The 20,350-nt window shown below is 39.2% G+C and overlaps 1 protein-coding gene across 5 annotated transcripts in view; it reads right to left on the bottom strand.

The window, feature by feature from the left end:
* Positions 1-16,865, bottom strand: part of Nfxl1 (nuclear transcription factor, X-box binding-like 1) — a 41,421-nt gene extending 24,556 nt beyond the window's left edge. The window contains exons 1-11 of one of the 5 annotated variants that reach the window (XM_063272918.1): positions 16,728-16,865; positions 16,165-16,434; positions 13,377-13,553; positions 9,123-9,232; positions 6,992-7,122; positions 3,639-3,817; positions 3,264-3,425; positions 3,067-3,167; positions 2,403-2,517; positions 1,131-1,255; positions 365-487 (exon numbers count right to left, since the gene is read on the bottom strand). In XM_063272918.1, the coding sequence (XP_063128988.1) occupies positions 365-487; positions 1,131-1,255; positions 2,403-2,517; positions 3,067-3,167; positions 3,264-3,425; positions 3,639-3,817; positions 6,992-7,122; positions 9,123-9,232; positions 13,377-13,553; positions 16,165-16,432 (1,491 nt within the window). In that variant the 5' untranslated portion in view covers positions 16,433-16,434; positions 16,728-16,865. 5 annotated transcript variants of the gene reach the window in all.
* Positions 16,866-20,350: the final 3,485 nt, after the last annotated feature.

Raw genomic sequence — 20,350 nt, 5'->3', positions numbered from 1 at the left:
ACTGAACTGAGTCAGTGTATGAGGAAAGGACACTGTATACAGTCTTTGGTGTTTTGTTCTATTCTGTTTTGTTGAGACAAAGTCACACTATATTAGCCCAAGATGTCCTCAAGATCCTTTTGAGTCAGACCCCTGAATCATTTGTGCAACCACATTCAAAAACTGGCATGAATACCTACTAATACAAACAGCAAATGTTAATCTAGAATATTTACTAGTATTTGATTCAGAAACAAAAAACACTCCTGATTACTTGAGAAACAAATTAAAAGTATTTATTTTCCCATATCATATATGGGATTTTTTTCCCAAAGAGAAAAATTTAACAACTTTTAAATCAGTTTCCCAAGTTGATCATACATACCTTTCTCCTACACTGATGCTTTTGACAGTCCCGCATTTTTACACACTTCGTTTCACAAAGGTAAGTCTTGTGACAAGGCATTCGCTTTGTATGTTTTCCACAACGACACTGCTTTTCCACTTCCTAGGCCAAGCACCAAGAAGCAATGTTAAAGGGACTAATGGCAATGCTTTTCTCCACACTGCAATTTTGTAATTACTAAAAGGACAAAAATGTTAGGAACAAATTTGTATTAAAAACTAACTAAACAAAAATGAATGTCCTAAAGTACTTGTTTTACTTTATTCTTCCAAATAGGACCTCATATGAATTAAGAAGTATCAATCAGTAAAAATAATGAAAACAAAACAATTTATAGGTAGTTCCAACCATAACATCTGTATATCTAGTCTCAGTACAAGACGAGGGGAGTGTTCAGTAACCTAGCTGGTTAATGAAGTAATACGTTTAAAGCCAAACAATGTCTATAACTAAAGCCTCAAATCTAGATAAGTCTGTCTCCATTGTATGTAGGCTGAATTCAACAGAATTCTAAATATCTTCTGGTAACAAACCACCCCACACTGAACCATACAAATGAGAACAGTATATCATGTCTCAAGAAAAACAATAAAGGATCATGTTCAGATTTGGTCTCCAGATCAATACATTAGATAACACAAACTGATTATGAGACAGATGTTACGAAAGCAATGACACACAACAGTTTCCTCGGACATAATTTGGTGCATAGCTCTTGAAAGAAAGTATATGGGACACAACTAACTTGTCTGCACGTTTCACAAGGACCTCGATGGCAACGCTGTGAACACCTGTGGATTCCACATTCGAGTATTTTGTCACAGCTGTCTCCACAAGTTGGTACATCTTCTGTACAAGGCAAAGAAAACTCTGAAAAGCAGACAAAATGTTAAATGTTAAGTAAAACACATTATTATGAATCACTAACAAAGTTCCCTGTTCTTTAGTTCCTAAAGAATGGCAGTTCTTTTGAACTATAAAACCTTTATAACCATATATTAGACAAAAAAAAAAAACCTTAACAAAAATAATTCCTAATATCCTGTAAGACTAAACCCAAATTCAAAAATCTCTTACCTATTCCTCCCAATGCCAAACCTGCCAAGCTTTTCTTTTTTTTTCCCCCTTTGAGACAACATCTATTATTTTAGCTCTGGCTGTCCTAGAACTCATTATGTGGACCAGGCTGGCCTCCAACTCAGAGATCCACTCGCCTCTGCCTCCCACATGCTGAGATGAAAGGTGTGTACCACCACAATCAGCAAGCTAATGTTTCTTAAAAAGAAATTTGACACAAAAGTTACTGACAATAAACATTTACATGATTTACTTCATAAATTGTTAACTAGAGAGATGAGTTTGAGGACATAAAACTGAGGAATTTCCACAACATGCATAATTTTCTTTTTAAATTTGTTCAATCTCACAGAATAGAAAAAAATATAAACTTAAAACACTGTAAAACTCACCTTTAGTAATCAATTATGACAAGTAATAAAATCAATCTTATAGATGACTCCTACTGGAGAGTCAAGAAAGCTTACTCAACTACCACACTCCTCCATAAAAGCAACCCGAACTAAGCTCACACAGTGAGCTCTACCTAGTGACAGCAGCAGCCGGCCTCCTCAAGTCCCAGTGTGCACAGCAGACGGAATGCTACAACTGATGACCTTCTGACGACACACCATAATCACTCAAATTCAGTTGATGTGAGGTGACGCTTCACTCCATGTGTGCTTCTTTGTGGCTATAGACAAGTTCAGTGACTGCTACATAACACCTCACACAGGAGCTTCCCACCTTAAAGCCTCTATGCAGGCTAGTCACCCCTCCTTCTCCCAGGCCCCTGACTCCTGTCAGTGTTTCACTTTTCCAAAAAGGCATTTTTATTATCCTGTATTCCCACAGGATACAGCCTTTTCAAATTAGCTTGTTTCGTTTCCTAATAAACATTAGCATTTCTTCCATGTCTTCTAATAGCTCAATAGCACATTTCCTTTAAAACAAGTCTTACTTGATTTCTGACAGGGACAAGACCTCTTCCCAGAGCGAGGACATTCTCCACAAGCACCAACATGACAAACTTGCTCACATGTATGATTACCACACGGCAGTGTCTTTCTACATACCTAAAATAAAAGCACTCATCAAGAGATTAAGACTACACAAAAAGGCAGACTAAAACATAACCCAATCACAAACAGCTTCATTATGCCATCCCCATTATTATGCTGTAGTCTTACACAGGAGTCATATACAGTATGTGCACACATTTACATATGCATATTTTTCTATGTACCAAAGAGTGCATCATACAAACATAAGGACAGGTGTATACGCAACCTAGTATGAACACCCACCAGACTTCAAACCTGTACTAAACCCCTTCCAACCACAGAAACAATTCTACTCTCTCAATGGCACTACCCCAAGAGGAGAACAGTAAGAGAAAAAGAGAAAGCTGTGGGGTAAATCTATACATTGAGTTAAAAATTCAGCAACTAACTTATTTTGAGGAAAAAACTTTTCCTCTAGTAATTAAGGTATTAAGTTGAAAACTAGCTGTACCTGTTGTTCCTCCTTCCCTCCTATCAACTAACCTGACAACTACTTGTGCTCCCAGTTGCCTGTTTCTACCCTCTTTCCCACCCACTCACTCAGAGGGCACCAACACTCACTTGGTCACAGTGCCACACTGGACTCGCACAACTTCTTTCTGCTACTTTTTTGCCACATACACATTTTTGTCTACTAACTCTTGGACAAGGCTGACAGTTTCCTAAAATTACAATCACAAATTAGTACACAAACATCAAAAGCAACAAAACAGCTTTGCCTTTTTTTAAAGCCAGAGTTCCTCACAAATGATCATTACCTGCATGGCAAGGATTTTCACACGAATGCTGCCCACAAAGCAGCTTTCGCCCACATGGCAGCTGACAGGACCACTGCTTGGCACTGCACCTACGAGGGATAGGTTTTGCTTTCTTACAGTAGCAAGTAGTTGTGACCATCTTTGGACAAGGAGGGCAGGGACCTAGAATGCAACAAAGTAGTGGGGGAGTGCGTGATTAAAAGTCAGTAAAGAAAACTTACAAGTTTTACATTTTCTTCCCACCATGTCCCTCACTGCTACTTTAAAGGGTAGTCCTTTCTTAAATTTTCTCACAGCAAACTTCAGTTCTACTTGAATAATTTTGTTTGCTTCAACATTAAGAAGAAACAGCCACCCAGAAACAACTACACTCACCTGGATGGCAGAGTAGTAGACATTTATGACCACAGGAAGGTTTAAATTCTCTCTCACACACTTGGCCACACGAATGAGGAACAAGCCAGGGATCTAAAGGTGGGTCTTCTACTTTTCCACAGTAGCAATAATATCGACTAGGTGTTTCCGACCTTTTGTATTCAAATCTACATTTTGGACTACAAAAAAATAAAATATTAATTCCATTATTAAAAGTAACAGGAGACAACAGAAACAAGATTATACTTTAAATTTTCATTAAGTAAAAAAATACATTCTTACTAAAATCTCTGCACAATACACGGTCCTGAAATAAGGAACTATTTTATACTCACACTCTCCAACACAAGCGCCCAAGGCCCATGAGGTGAGGCTATGCGTAAGACTTGGCCACACTCACCTTCTTTCCATATTTGTACGTTTATAAACCGGACACATCATGTAGTTAGCTGCTATGCATTAACAGATAGCAAAGCATAGCCACAAAGTAAGCAACATTCGTTTTCTACTAGCCAAGACTTTTAGCCAAAATTCCTACAGACTGCATTTCTGCAATATTTACTCAGATTTATATAAAGCTTGGTTTTAAAAGTTTTGTTACAGAGTCTATAAACAAAAATATATTAGTAAAAGAAAAGAAAAAAGCAATCAGGTTATACACAAGCTACATATAACAAGAAAAATATGTAACAAAATCCTAAAATTAAGAGGAAAAAATTGAATGTAAAAAGGTGTATTTATTTTTTACTTTATGAATATTCTGCCTACATACATGCCTGGTGCTTACAGAAACCCAGCGTTAGTTACCAGGTATCCTAGAACTGGAGTTGCAGACAGTTGTGAGCCACACTATGGGTGCTGGGAACGGAACTGAGTCCTCTGCAACTCTTAAACACTAGCCGTTTCTCCAGCTCTGACAACTTGCTATGCTCAATCTCTAACACAAAGTACACATATTTCAAGTTCACTAGTGTCAAGGAAAAATTAAATATTATTTTTCTTCTCTGCTAAAGCAGAGTAAGTTATACATTACAACATCAAAGTAGATGTGGGTGTTAGGAATGACAACCTTCAAGTCTATCAAAAATTCACTTGAAAAAACATCACAGGCCACTCCTAAAAGATGTTCTAAACTCTGTCTCTTCCCAAACAACTGAGTACAGTCAATATTCTATACCAGGCTGTCTGCAGATCACCATTTACATTTGTACTGCATAAAAATCAATGCATTTTCATTGTCATGAGAACATGCTGTGCTTCCAAATAAATACCACACAAATGTTCAGGATAACCAAAACACCTTTGTTGTCATAATTAAATTTCAATAACAAGGTATGGGAAATGGCTCAGCTGCTCTTGCAGAGAGCGGTTTCCCAATATCGTGTGGCTCACAATAGCCTGTAACTCTAGGTCCAGGGATCACAATGCCTGACCTCTCCAGGGCACACACCCGTAGAGACAAACAACATACACAAGTGTACAAGGCCACACTTAAATAGAATACAGTTTTTAAAGTAAAATTGAAAACCAATGTCATACCTCATGTTTATAAATAGCTTACATTTTATTTAAAATGTTATGTTGTCCTCTAAAGAGAAATGACTTTGTTATAGCTACAATGAAACAAGGTGAGTTTAGATAGCAAGCAGCTGACAATGTACTACACTGCTCACCTGCACTGACTCAGACCTACTTTGGGAGGGCTTATGTTTAGAAATGAATGTTTTACTTAATGATAGAGTACAACAAGTAAAGGCCTTATCCTGTTAGTCAATAAGCACTTATCTTAGAAACACACCGTGTAAGTTCCTTTCCATAAAATAACTACCTTATTATAACTTTTCACCAGGTTCTGGTTACACCTTGGCAGACAAGAAGTAAACAAAGTCAGTCCTTAAATAGCCACTTATCTTCAATTACTATATTCAGAGTAGCCGTGTAAAGGCTAAGAAAGAGGGGAAACTACATAGACGGTTACACTTTAATCTTTCAGGTCTGGGAAGAAAGCAGCAGCCGTTCATCATTCTGGTAACGGACACTGAGTTCCAGAAAAATCACTGCTTAAAACAGAAGTGAACAGAGCAAAAGTGAGAGCAGGTACATGTGAGGCTCAGGTCGCTAAACAGCTCCAAGTATCAGCTTCATTCTGCACCAACTCAGCACTAAAACCCCTCCACCAAGTAACACCCAAGCACAGACCTGAACTTAAACTCTTTCAAAGTTGGTGAGCACAAAGGGTCTAAAGGGAAAAGAATAAATCCTAGCCTTCAATTCCCAGCTCTGCCCCTTCTCAGCGGGAGGAGTGTGAACTCACTGCTGCTCTCGGCTAGCTTCGGCATCCTCAGGGGAAACGGACAAAACCTCAAGACTGCCACGAATTACTTTTTAGAAAGAAATGTCCATGTCTAAAATGTTTTTTAAAATTAAATTGCAATTTTACAAATATCTTAGTATTTATGATAATTATGGAAGATGTGACTAAAAAAGATTTTTTTTAAAAGATTTACTTATTTATTTTATGTGTGTGAGTACACTGTCATTGTCTTCAGACACACAGAAGAGGGCATCAGATCCCATTACAGATGGTGGTGAGCCACCATGTGGTTGATGGGAATTGAACCCTGGACCTCTGGAAGTCAGGGCTCTTAACCGCTAAGCCATTCTCCAACCCAAAAAAGAGATTTTATTAGGCCTAAAGTTATACGAGTTGGGTGATATTAGAAAAAAGAACACTACCTTTTAAATTTAAAGTTACAAAGACCAAGCATACAATGTCCCCTAACTAACGTTTAATTTTATCAACAGTGAATCTACCACTCTTTACTAGCTAAGACAACTGATTTAACTTCTCTACTTTATCTCAGACATAACAGAAGACAAAGGTACAATAATCAGCAATAAACACAGCCGTAAAATCAACATCGATAAATTAATGATATCGCATAATACATGTGATTTTGAGACTGAAGACAACTGGAAACCATATAATCATAATCTAGTGGATGAGTAATATCACACTAGTGTGTACTAACAGGAATTCAGGGGAGAGAGGTAACAAATTTGAATGATTCTCATTCCGCCTCATAGGCAAGTCCTTTAGAAGCAATGCTGAAGCTTTGTTTCACAGAAAAAACATAGGCTGATGATTTATTAATTATTGACGGATACTAGTATTACAAAAAAACTGAAAGGAGAAGAACATTACCACGGTCTCCATCTTCATAAACTAGACAAGTACAAGGAAAACAAACAGAAGCTTCCAACAATACAACCTCTGATATAGAAGGTTATTTATTTATTTATTTATTTATTTATTCTATAACTTAAAACCCAATGAAAAAGGAAAAAATTACCATGGCCAGGGATAATCTTTCTTTCCAAAATCATCGTCTGTCACAGAAGATACAAGAAACTGGCTGTCCTTAGCCCACTTCTGAATACAGGGCATGTGGAATATACAGAAACATCCTGAACAGCTCCAAACCTAAGACGAAGGTGTCAAAGTTAACTATATATGATTTCTGTTAGTTATACAATACTTTAAAATGATTGTCATTCACTGAATTATCTTTCAAGTTACATAAAGACAAAAATCAAAACAAACTCCAAATGTCATAGAAGAGATGATCTTTACAAAACATAATTCAGGGTGTAAGATTTGAAAGAAAAATATTAATCACTAATTTTCAATTAGCAAGAAAAACTATATCTAACAATCTGAATAATCTCTAATTTTACATATACACATAGGTTTATATGTGTGTGTGCACATATGCATATATATATATATGTATATATATATATACTGGTACTGATAAAATATTTTTGTAAAACATGATATAAACATTTACTCTTGTCAAATACACCTATATATCTTACTATATAGATTTATGTATCATAATTTCATCAATTTCATAATAGATTGGTAGACGTCTATTATTCCCAGCTCTAAGCAATACAACAGAAAACTCCTGTCCATAATTTGTGTGTGTTTGTGTGTGCGTGCATCCTTGTTATATAAAACCTATACGTCTATGTTAACACTTAACACAAAATTTAAAAAAAAATGAACCATAAGTGAAAATATATATAATATAAAAGCTTAGGGTTCAGAATTAAAGGCACTTCCTGTGCAAGTGTGGAAACCTGGGTTGAAGCCCCAGAGCCTACACAAAGATAATGAAGAAACAAGCTCACTCAGTTGTCCTCTGACCCCCCAGATCCACTGTGGCACACAGAACCAACTTTTAAGCTCTAAGAAGTAATAGTAAATTAATTTCTAAACCTACCAACATTTTGATGCAAGAAAAAACTCAGTTCTGGTCTCCTTATGACAACTATTAGAAAAAAAACCTGACATGTCCTATGAAGTAGACAGCAGCATTAAAAAAGAGAAGCAGCTAATCCCTTAGTTTTGATTCTCCAAAAGCCTTCCTGAAATAACCTAGGGAAATGACAAGACAAGGAAGAAAAAGTGCCAAATAATGGTATTTTGTAGAACTCATTACTACTAAGGCTACAGGAAGCCTTTTTAAAAAATGAAACACAAAAAACCTGTAAACACACTATTCTAACTCTAACGAACACCCTAAGGAGTCTGGGACATTCACCAATTCCCTGGAAGAATTTTGTTCCAGGCAACATGAAGGCCTCAGTGCTGCACTGTTCCTGAATAGTAGCTGACTCGGTTCCCAGAGTAGACAGACAACCTTGAAAAGATGGGGACAAGGAAGCACCCTACAGAGACCCAGCTCTCCTGTGGACATACTACTCACCCCTGCAGCTGAAATCACAGGAAACCAAGATGCGACCCTGAGTATGACAACACCTCAGCTGCACTGTCCTAGCCAACCACAGTATATTAAAATTCTGCTTCAGTCTACACAACCGAAACATTCCATTGGCCCTCACCTTTCTCTGAGCAATGCTACTCACCAGGAAAGAATTAATATGGTGTCTTGGTTGAGCCCGTCACACTCAGTTGTCACTTCTCTTCAACTGCCTCCTAAGTGCCTTTTAAACCTATGCTAGCTTCACAGTCCAGCAAACGGTCTTACAACAGTATTCCCCATGGGTGCTCTCAGCTTGGTTAGAAGCAGCTAATAAAACTGGAGTGTCACTATCATGTTCTCATGTTCCAGTTCCTCGGAAGACCATGTTTATTTCAACACACGACCTTTACTTCAAACCCATTGAAAACATGATACATAGTCGTAGGCCATTTGCCCAGCATGCACTAGGCTGTGGCTACATCACAGCAATGCAGTAATTATAAGAATTTTAAAGATGCTTAAAAAGATTCCTAGGGATAAATCCTGCATTTTTTTTCAGACTAACAAAATGAAGGTTACTCACATATAATATTGTCAAATAAAAAATTTTAGACAAGCATAAGTGAAAGACAAGCATAAATGGCAAGTATTGAAAACGTGAGATATGTTACTTGGGGGATATCATACCAGATATCTTAACAGGAAGACTTACTGCCTGGTTTCTCTTCACTGAAGCAATACAAATCAGGCACGTCATAGCCCCTGCTTGGAAAGCCTCATTCAGATACTGTTTTGTTTTCTCCAATTCATGTACATCTCCATCTTAAAAATTAAAAATGGAAAACATCACAGTAAACAACATCTGAAAACAACACTTCACCAACAATCATGTTACATGGCCAATGCTAAGCAATTTTAACTGAAGAAAATGTAACTTAAAACCCCAGAGCTTAACACAAGAAAACAAATGCATGCTCCATGAGCTGACAAGGGGTTACCACATCAGGAATCAGCGGCATTTCCCCTCTCATTGGCCTTCTTTCCGCCTTAACAAGTAGTGGAGGCAGAACCACTGACCAGACCAATATGACAGCTAATAAAACAGAAAGAAACTGAAGAATGGAAGAAAACAAAATGTGAGCCACTGAAGGGAAGGCTGGCACAAAGCACTCATAATAAATCCGATGGAGAAAGGATGCTGGAGTTACTGGCACACAGCAGCCATGCTTCTTTAAACTGCTATAAACAGTACAATAAGATTTTTTAGGGAAAAAATTAAAGAACTTTATGTCCTTTAAACAAGTATTTATTTCCAAGCAGGATAAACTATCATTACATCAATGTTATACACAACACATCCGAGACAGAAAAATTCAGTGACTTCAGTCTGACTACTCAGTGAGTCCTCAATCCCTATCCTGTGCTTTACTGAAAGGTCTAAGAAAGAAAAGTTAATAAAAGAATGACAGAGCAGCACACTAAAGTACAAAAGACATGGAAAGGGCCTTAACTCGAGTTATGTTCATGTAAGAAAAATAAGTTTACATGCCTTTAGTAAAGCTAAAATGATTCAACACAAACTGAATTTCCAAGAAAAGTAGGTCTATCATATAAGATTATAGAAGAACAGAATTTACTATGGCAACAATCTAGTTCAAATCAAAATTTGTTGCCAGAAAGTAAAACTAAATAAGAATCTTAGTTCATTTTCTAAAATCATATAACTAAATGCAAAACTTAAAAACATCTGCCCGACCATTAACATAAATATAAATGTCATTTACAGTGTTAATGAGCACTCTAAACTTACAAAATTACTAAAGACAAATGTTTCATTTTAAATTGGCATTTAACTTTCTAAAATATCCTTAACAGAATAATTACATTCAGTATGGTTATACTGCTTACAGTAAAACTGGCTTTAAAAAATCTGTAACATCTTAAATGTTTCAGCAGCTTATTCATACAATTTAACAGTTAAGGCATACAATTTAAATGTTAAAATATGACGGTACAGTCTTACAAACTAAGTAAGTTTATCTCTACAAAATTCAGGTAACATACCTTTCAAAGTTGTATTATACTTTGGTTACATTACCCAGCGTGTCACAGAAGACATAGCAAGACATTGGAGGTCACATATTCTAAAACGACCACTGTGGCAAGTAAGGAATTGTGAGTTTAAGGAAGGCAAGACTGGAATGAGCAGAAAGTACCAGATGAAGGCAGTTAGAGCAAACCAAACAGCTAGAACTGTGGGAAGTTATCTAATGCGTCTCAGTTTTTCTTCTGTCGAATGTTAACAATAGCCAGACATCAGTAATATAGGCCTGTAATAGGTAACACTAGTGTAAAGGAAGAAAAGGGATATTGAAGAAATCATCAGGCTGAATAAGGAGGTAACCATGGAGTAAACATCAAGTTCTAGGCCAGACAGAGGTTCATGATGAGACCCTGCTTCAAAAATAAGTATGTTTAAAATTTACCACGTAAAATCTAGGAAGCTGGGCTAGAGAGATGACTCAGTGGTTAAGAGCACTGACTGCTCTTCCAGAGGTCCTGAGTTCAATTCCCAGCAACCACATAATGGCTCACAACCATCTGTAAAGGAATCTGATGCCCTCTTCTGGTGTGTCTGAAGACAGCCACAGTGTACTAATGCATAAAATAAATGAATAAATCTTAAAAAAAAAAATCTAGGAGGCTTTGGTGACAATTAGACTGTGGTCTCACTCATGCCAATGTTATGTACCACTCTGTGCACACATTTCTGAGTTAGGAGACTGGAGAGATACTAGGATAAGAAAACAAGGAAAGTGATCTCAGGCACGTGAGGTGCCTGAGAGTGAAGACCACATTCTCTTTAGAAATAAATAGAAAGAGAGAAGAATCAAAGAAATGCAAAGCCTGAGACCAGAAAAATGGGAGAGGTTCTTGGGAATGTACAAGCATTGTGAGATGGTCACTCACCAGTGTGATACGGGCACTATCTCATTACTCTCGCATTTATTAAAACATGTAACTGTTCCAAGTTCCTTAATTTATTATATGTAAAGTACAGAATATACAAGAATAAGAATCAAAGTATTAATTATGCAAAAAAAATCTTGTAAAGCATGCAAACCATAGTATTTTCTACTATGTATGCTAAAGACAGCAGCCATGAGACTGAGATTGCTAGTCTGGATATCATCCAGCAGCAGGAACTTCTCTGTCCTTAAAGCTGCTTTCATCAGCTTTTATTTTGTTAGGCTTGGCATTTTAGCTGAACTTCCTTAATTCCTCAGGAGATGTGGGAAATTTCTTACAGAATGCCTATCAAGCTGTGCAATTTCATCAAGACATACGGGTAACTCACAAAGCAACAAAAGTAAGATGGATTGGGTTGGGGAAGGGGGCACATTACCTGAGTCATCAGTCTTACTAACTCTAATATCCTTCAGTTACCTTCATTCTACTAACATACAGTCTGCTATGCTTGACCCTGTTGTACTAGCAGTCCTGTTCTCAGTAAGGCACTCTGTAATAACTAAGGAGCAAATCAGTGACAAATATAAAAGAGTTGATGTGGAATTATGACAGAAGACCTTACATAAAGGAAAACAAGATTTGTTTGGGGTTTTTGTTGTTGTTGTTGTTGGTTTGTTTTTAAGCAAAAGAACTGCTTTTAAAAGACAGGGAAAGAAGAAAATCAGCTATAGTAGAAAACCTCTAATATTCAGGCATACAAAACGTGTTAGACATTTCCTAGACAGCACCTACTATCTGACATTTCCTAGACAGCACCTACTATCTGACATTTCCTAGACAGCACCTACTATCTGACATTTCCTAGACAGCACCTACTATCTGACATTTCCTAGACAGCACATACTATCTGACACACAGTGCTACACCATCCCAACCCCGTTCCCACCGACATACACATTTCCATAAGAGAAAGCCTGAGTCAACGTGAATGTGTCAAACACCAATCAGTGTTTCCAAGTCTTAATTTGGCTTGTGAGGTGTCCTTTTAACCAGTCTCCTGATTTTCCTCCATAAACGAGTCCAAGTGCGGCCATCTCTTCTACTTCAGAATCACACTGCATTTACACAGAAAACCCAACAGGCCCAATAAAGGTCAAAAGCGGAGTAAATCACCTTTAGGCCAACTTTCCATTTACTTACTAATTGTGTAATTTTAGGAGAATCTTCTCTCCTATGAAGAGCCATTTCCTAAAAGTTTTCTGGGTTTTTTTTTTTCCTAGCTCTAACAAGATTTTAAAGAACTAGATCAGACTATAAGCATATAGTAACTAACATAAGACTATATAGACAGCATGAAATATATCCATAAAAGTACTGAGAAATTCTAATGTTTCTAATGACATGAATATACAATTTAGAAACTGTAAGAATACTGACACTGATCTTTGAAACAATTTAATTACTTGATTCTAATAAGCACACATACCAGTATCCCTATGGCCCTCTCTCATATTATATAAAAGGAGGGGCATACTTTAAACACAACCCAAACATACACATACTGAATATACATGTAAGACCTTTAAAGATTTAATTTTTTAAAAACAGTAGGAATATCAAATATAAGATATGAAACTACAATAATAAAGCCAAGAAACAAAAAGGACTGTAAGGCAATTTTAATATGATAAAAAGGAGAAGAAAATGAAGACTACCTTGAAGGGGTCCCTGAAAGCCCTGTGGCCCAACAGAATCACAGCCAGTAACCACCTACCCTGCCTATTTCTCTGGGAGTTAAGGTTATAGAGGATACTTGCCATATAATCTACTTTATACAGAGATTAGTATTAACAACATATAATTTAAATACCAAAATGTCCTCAGCTTCACAAGACAACCACACTAAAAATGATTCTGTGTAGTATTTTAAATTATAACTAAGCAATATCAGAAATACTCTTCTACTTAAGAGTGAAAATGTCCAAATCAACAATACCTGTGTGAGTGGTGTATGTTATGAATGTATTAGCAACAATTTTCCCCTGTTTTCCTTCAAAGTCTTCATCCCCTTCTTCTTCTTCAGAGGAAGAGCTGCAGTGTTCCTCCACGAGCTTTCTGGCTGCAGCTTGATTGGCCTTCTTGATCTCCTCAAATTTCCTCTGAGATATTAGCTCTGCTTAACAAACAAACAAAAGTTTCAGTTCTGCAAATCAGCGTCCTCACAAACCATGGCATGGTGTAGAATGGCACCTCTTCCCCCCCACCCCTCGGATCAGTCAGATTCCAGGTTATTTGACTACTATATCAATTTTAAGCCCACATTTGAAAGTCGCCCTTAGAACATTCTATCTTCTTATAAACTGTGAGGGGAAAACCTAATTCCTTAGCACAGAGCCAAAGAAAACAGCACAGTTTTAGAACACGAACTTTGGAAGTAACTACCCAAAAGACTTGAGTGTGGTGGATACAGACAACTGACACATCTAAGGTAGTAATGGTGCTGAACGCTCCATGGTCAGTCTCGAAATAAACATGCCAACCAAAAAAAGGAAACACTGCACAAGCCAGGCACGGGCTCATGCCTCTAATCCCAGCACTCCGGAGGCAGAGCAGGGTGGACCTCTGTGGCCAGTATGGTCTATAGAGAGTTTCAGGACAGTCAAAGCTACATAATAGAGAGACTTAAAAGAAAAAGAAGAAAAATTATACAAACCAGGTATGGTAACATACATCTTTTTTTTCTCTAGCACTTAAGAGACAGAAGTAGGTGGATCTCTAAATGCAAGGCCAGGCAGAGTTAGCTACATAGTAAAAGAGTTAAAAATAAGTAAATAAAGAAAATCATTAAAATACATTACACAGTATGACTTACATGAAATGGGAGAATGTACTCAGTAGAAGCAGGCCAGAATGACAGAGGGTAGTGCTTCTTCCAACCAGTCTCAGGAACCCAGTCCAGCCCACCAACACCTTACGGTGACAATAATCATGGTTTATCTACTGCATTTATTAGCTGTTTCTTAGGAAGCTCAAAACCTTCCAGCTTTCAAAGTGAAATTGACATTTTTGGGGTCACACAAATGGTAACACAAGAAATATACATCTAACAATTTCACTCCAAAAACAATGTAAAATGGGATTGAAGTGTTCTTCCGCTACTCTCCAGAGAAAGGATGCTAAATAACATCTGAGTTGATCTCCTTTCTAGAGCACTCTGTACTTCTCATTGCTACTTAATTACACAACAACAACCAAACAGAACCAGATAACTTCCCAGCGCTTGTTCTCAACCAGACTCCAGCTTCTTGAGAGTAGGAATCCTGGCAAATGTGCTCCAGTTAACAAGTGCAATAGACAGTAATGGTGTTTTAAGAAAAGACTCACAAGCTTGCTGAATTGTATGCACTGGTGCTCACAGTAAGAGAATGTTAAATTTACTATTCTAATTCACTAATTAAAAACGTACTTCATACGTCGGACTGATAAGACTATCAAAATAAATCTCACTTTCAGTGGCACATCTGTACTTGTACATATTTTACCCTTTATTTCCCTCTTATTGAAGGAAATGTTTTCCTTTCCTTATCTCAGCTAATTTGATTGGTAACTATCAACTGAAACAGACTGTTTCAGGTATGGAAGGAAGACAATGTATATGATGCTTACTTCAGAAATCTTTGAGAACACGGAAGAAGGAGAGCAGTAAGACAACTCAACATTACAAGGATGGCGTTAATCTCTGGGAATGAACCCTGGCAGGGGTTGGGGGATGTTTTTTTAAAAAAAAAAAAAAAAAGCTGAATTGGGACATATATGTACCTAGCAACATTTGGAGAAATGTCACAAAGTGACCAGGCAGTCTTCTTACCTTATTCCTTCAACACACAGGTCAACTACTCATACAGAGAATGCTTGCTTTCCTGCTACCCACAAAATCCAAGCAAGCTTACCAGCTGGCTCCTAGGTCTCTCAATAGCACACTTCACCTCTATGATAAACTGACCACTGCAAGTGAAATCAACGCAAACTAACTTTCAAGTTACCCTGAGAAACCCCACACAGAGGCTCAATTCTGCTCCTACCAGAAAGGGAGAAATGATGCAATTATACTGTAATCTCAGAAATAAAAATTGTAAAAGTCTTCTGAAAAGCCCATGGCAAACACAAAATGCTTTCAGGGACCATTCTCTTTTATCTAGGTACAGTTAAATACTCTCTACATTGCATTAAAACAAGATCTTGGACCAAAGCTATTGGCAAATTCACGGTGGCAACACCTGATACATCATGGAAAGACATGGAATTTATGAACAGGGATGGGTCAAAAATAACCAATGCGCTTACAGGTCCAAAGAGGTCTCAGACAGTCCAAAAAGTCAGGTAGCCTGGTAAAGACGGCTATCAACAACTAGTCTTGAGGGCAGAGTTAATTAATGAAGAATGGAATTCCCGATCTGCACGTAAATGGGATTCTGAGACCTTAGCCTAGCACAAGGTCTTACTTTACAACAGATGTAAACATTGTAGATTTTAAAAGAAAGCAAACTCTGGCGATCCGTGTACTGAGTTAACCAAATCAGCTGCACACCATTCAGGAAGGTAAGTAACAAAGGCAATACCAATTAAAATGAGGATGCAAGAGATGAGATGGAAATCTGCCTGAATCCGAGAAGATTCCTGATACTAAACTCCCTGAGCAGTTAAAAAGTGAATGAGACTTGAGGGCCCTGGCAGCCAGCGATAAGCTGGGAAGTGACTGGGGAGTTTGGTGGGGCGGAGGGGACCTGAGCCATCCTCACCTGAGCCATCCTCACCGCCGACCCACAGGGGCTGCGGGGCTTCGCCTCCAGCAGAGCGCTGCTTGTGACCCGCAGGGCCCGGAGTTGCTGCTCTCCTCGGGCCGGGGGCCGAGGGCACCGCGCCCCCAGACCCTTTGGCTCGCCCTCCCCCTGCGCCGCTAAGAGGGACTCCATTTCCTGAGAGGGGCACTGCGGTACCCCTTCCTCGGGCTCGGCCTCGGCCAGCGGCCACCTGGCGCCAGGAAGCGTCCATCCCTGCAGAGAAGAGATAAAGGAGGAGAAGGAGCGTGAGCGACCGCGAAGTCGAGGCTGGATGCGGACCGACCGCGCGACACGGAAACCGGGTCTGAGGAGGTCGCGGCCCTGTGTCTCCCGAGGGCCAGTCCCCGCCAAACCCAGGCTGGAGCGACGAGCGGGGAGGAAAAGGACGGGGGCCAGAAATGAACCACCGACCCACGAGGAGCCCACCCGGGACAGGAAAAGCCCAGCCACGGGAAATCCTCGTCACCCTCAGGAGAAGTGCGGTGGGCACCGAAACGCTGACTGACCGTGACGCCGCGGCCGGGAACCAACTGCTGAAGTGGACCGCACCGAAAGCTACGTCTCCTTACCGACGGCGCCCACCGCCAGCGACTACAACTCCCAGAAGCCTCTGCCCGCGGACCGTAGAATGCGTGGCAGCGCGGCCGCTTATGGGGAAGAAGCTAAGAAATTCTCAGCGCGCATGCGCCTATGCGGTTGCTCTCGACCTTTGGAAACTATATTTCCCAGAGTGCTCTGGAGCTCGTGAAACGTAGACACCTTCATTGGTGGGCGTGTCGGGGAGCGAGCTCTCAAGTCTCCCTTTAGCAGCTGCTCCCCGGAAATACCGGATATGTCAGGATTCAGTCAGAGAGGACAAAACTGACATAAAGTTATTTTCGCCATAGTTTCCTGCTTGCAGGTAGCGGCAAATCCTCATTCAGGAAGTTCTTAGAAAACAGAGGACGCTATGGGGAACAGGGTCAGGAAAGCCCCAGGAGCATTGTAGGAAAAGTGACTTGAGTGGAGAAAATTCAACTCCCAATGAAATCCACCCCTAGTATTACCTCCTTTTATACTTTAAAACAAGCTTTCCTTTGGAGACTGCTTATTTTCCCTTCAAAACTGCTTTCTCAAGTAGATTCATTAAGGAAAATATCTGAGAACCAACAGCTAACCTGTACGTATAGGTTGCAGAAGTTCATTCAGTGGTCTCTTGGGAAATGAGTCGAATTTTGGTTGATACTTGAAAATTATACATTCTTTAAACTACCATTCAGCTTAGTTAATTCCCCAACATTTACAACAATTATATTTAGCTGCCATTTAATGTGTCTGGGAGTGTACAAAATGTTTACACATGTTATATTGAAAGACCCACCCCATGAGTCTTAACTCAGAGCTGCAACAGGCTTGAACGAGCCCAGGCACGCCCAGATACCTAGGGCCGAGTCACCATTAAAACTAACAGACCAGGGGCTGGGGATTTAGCTCAGTGGTAGAGCGCTTACCTAGGAAGCGCAAGGCCCTGGGTTCGGTCCCCAGCTCCGAAAAAAAGAACCAAAAAAAAAAAAAAAAAACAAAAAAAAACTAACAGAACATAAAAGGAAAGGAATACAGAACAGACTAGGAGTACCGGATCTGGCAGGAAGGGATAAGCCCCCAGCCCCCGACATTCAGGACTCTTTTACCATGTTACAACCTCATTCGAATATGATTCAAACCTGCCAATGTGTGTAGCTATACCTTATTACCTCATCATGTGAAATAACCAATCATATGTGAACATGTCTATATGCCTCGTTTAAATCCACCAATCCCCATAACTATGCATCTGCTTCTGTACGCCCGCTTCTGCTTCCCCAAACCCTATAAAAGCCCCATGCTGGAGCTGCTGGGCGAGCAAGTCCTCCGAAGAGACTGTGTGCCCGCAGGTACCTGTGTTTTCCAATAAACCCTCTTGCTGATTGCATCCGAGTGGCCTCGGCTCGGTCACTGGGCGCTTGGGGGTCTCCTCCTGAGGGAAAGGTCCTCTCCAGAGGTCTTTCAATATTTGCACATATATAAAGTTTTACATATATAATTTATTGAGATGAGGATTTTTTTTTTTTTTAGTATTATCTAGGAGCTCATGATCCTCTCACCACAGCCTTCAAAGTTGGTGCTCCAGGTCTTCACCACCATGCCCACTGTGGTAATAAATTTTGTACTCAAAATAACCTTATTTATCATTCTACTTTTACCACTGGGAAAACTGAAGCATAGAGAGGAAACTAAGCTTTAATTCTATCATGTTTTTAATTTCTTACATGTAGGTATTACATCATGGCCTGTACTTTAACCAAAATCAGTAAATGTCCAGGGAATAGTGAGTCGACAGACGATTAGGAGACCCTCAAAGAACCTTGGTGTGTAGCACAGATCTGTGTCAGCACATTGTCCACATCTCCGTACTGAACCTTCATGCGAACACATTTCCTCCATCCCTCCAAACAATATTAACTATTCTGATATTTATTGAAAGTTTCATACAAGCATTCCTTTAATTACCTGCTTAGTAGCATATGGAGTCTTATCACTGAAACCAATTTTTAATAAATAAATAACACAAAAAATCTTTCTCGACACTGTAGCAGAACCTGGGTTGCAAGTAGGTAGACTGACTCGTGGCCTCCTATCTTAGACTTAACTATATGATGATTGTGTAACTTTCCTCAATGTCCTGCATCTGCAACAACCTGATAAGTTGTGTGGTAACTAGTTGGTCCTCAGCCCTTGTCATGAAACCTGTAAATGACAGAGTCTAATGGGGAGGCTGGAGGTTTTAAGTCAAGCATGTGTCCTTGAAGGAGACTAGGACTTTGCTCCCCCCTCCCTCGGCTGGAGGTGAAGATTTGGCCCCTGCCACACAAGCCTAGAATGATGTATTGTCTGACCACAAATACCAATCAGTGAGGCCAGTCGTTTAAGATTGAAACCTCATGAACCCACAGACCAAACTACACTTTTCCTCTTTTTAAGGGAGTTTAATCTCAGGAATGTGATACAGTTCCTCGAAAGCTGAAAAATACATGTGGATATTCCAATTGGAGCACTTAAAATTTTCCCACGAGTGTAAGGAGTTTCTAATGACAGTCACTTTGGCATCAAGCAGAACGTTAATGCGCTCGATGCATGAACAAATGCTACGTCGTCATGAGCCTTGACCACGCAGAACAGCATAGGAGCATGTGTACGTGGAGAGTACATTTTCACACCTTTCATGCTGCTGTGTTTACTTTGAAACTTCAGATAGCAACAGAAATAAGTGGCCTTGATCGTTTTCAAAGGGCTACAGATTTAGAGAGTGAGAAATACGATTGCTAGCCTGTCTTTGACTTTGATACTTAAAGCTTGTGTCATAAAAAGTTTTAAAACTTAATAAGGTGAAAAAAGATGAATAAGATACCCATCCCAAGTGTTGGGAGCACTCATTTTTTTCTGGTGGGAGTGGAAACTGCTTCAAACTCAAAAAAAAAAAAATGTTTGACAGCATCTGCTAAAATTGGACTTAACCAATAACCAAAAGCACCTTAGTAAACGTAACAGAACAGAGATTTTTCTTTTAGTTTGGGAAAGTGCCAGAAGCTTGTGAGGGATTGTGAGGGATTTCCCATTGTGTCATAACATGGCAGGAGACATTAAATTGCTAGATAACAAGAAATACAAGCTCTGGCCTCTCTCCTTTAAAGCCATTAATCACATCATGGGGCTCCACCTTCATGACTGCATCTAGCCAGAATTATCTCTCAAACGTTTCATCTCCAAAAGCTATTAATTTGAGCATTAAGTTTACATATGAACTTGGGTGCACACTTTAATTATCATACAACCCTAATGTCATCAGATGCTTGAAGAGTAAACTATTATACAGTCTTTGATAGAATGCCGTGTCCAAAATACTTCTGATGCATGCAGAAGTGGACAAATCACGAGGACATATTTACAAACATATATATATATAATATACATATATATATATATATCCATTGCAGTGGTTCCATTTTATGGAACTGCTGAACAAGTGCTAGAAGGCAGATAAGAGCTCACTTCTGGTTGAATTAGTAGAATTAGGAAGGCTTCACCCGTGAAGACTGGTTATCCTGGGTGT

This window comes from Rattus norvegicus, chromosome 14, assembly GCF_036323735.1.
Source record: "Rattus norvegicus strain BN/NHsdMcwi chromosome 14, GRCr8, whole genome shotgun sequence".
NCBI classification, from domain to species: domain Eukaryota; kingdom Metazoa; phylum Chordata; class Mammalia; order Rodentia; family Muridae; genus Rattus; species Rattus norvegicus.
This window is presented reverse-complemented; position numbering and strand designations above follow the sequence as displayed.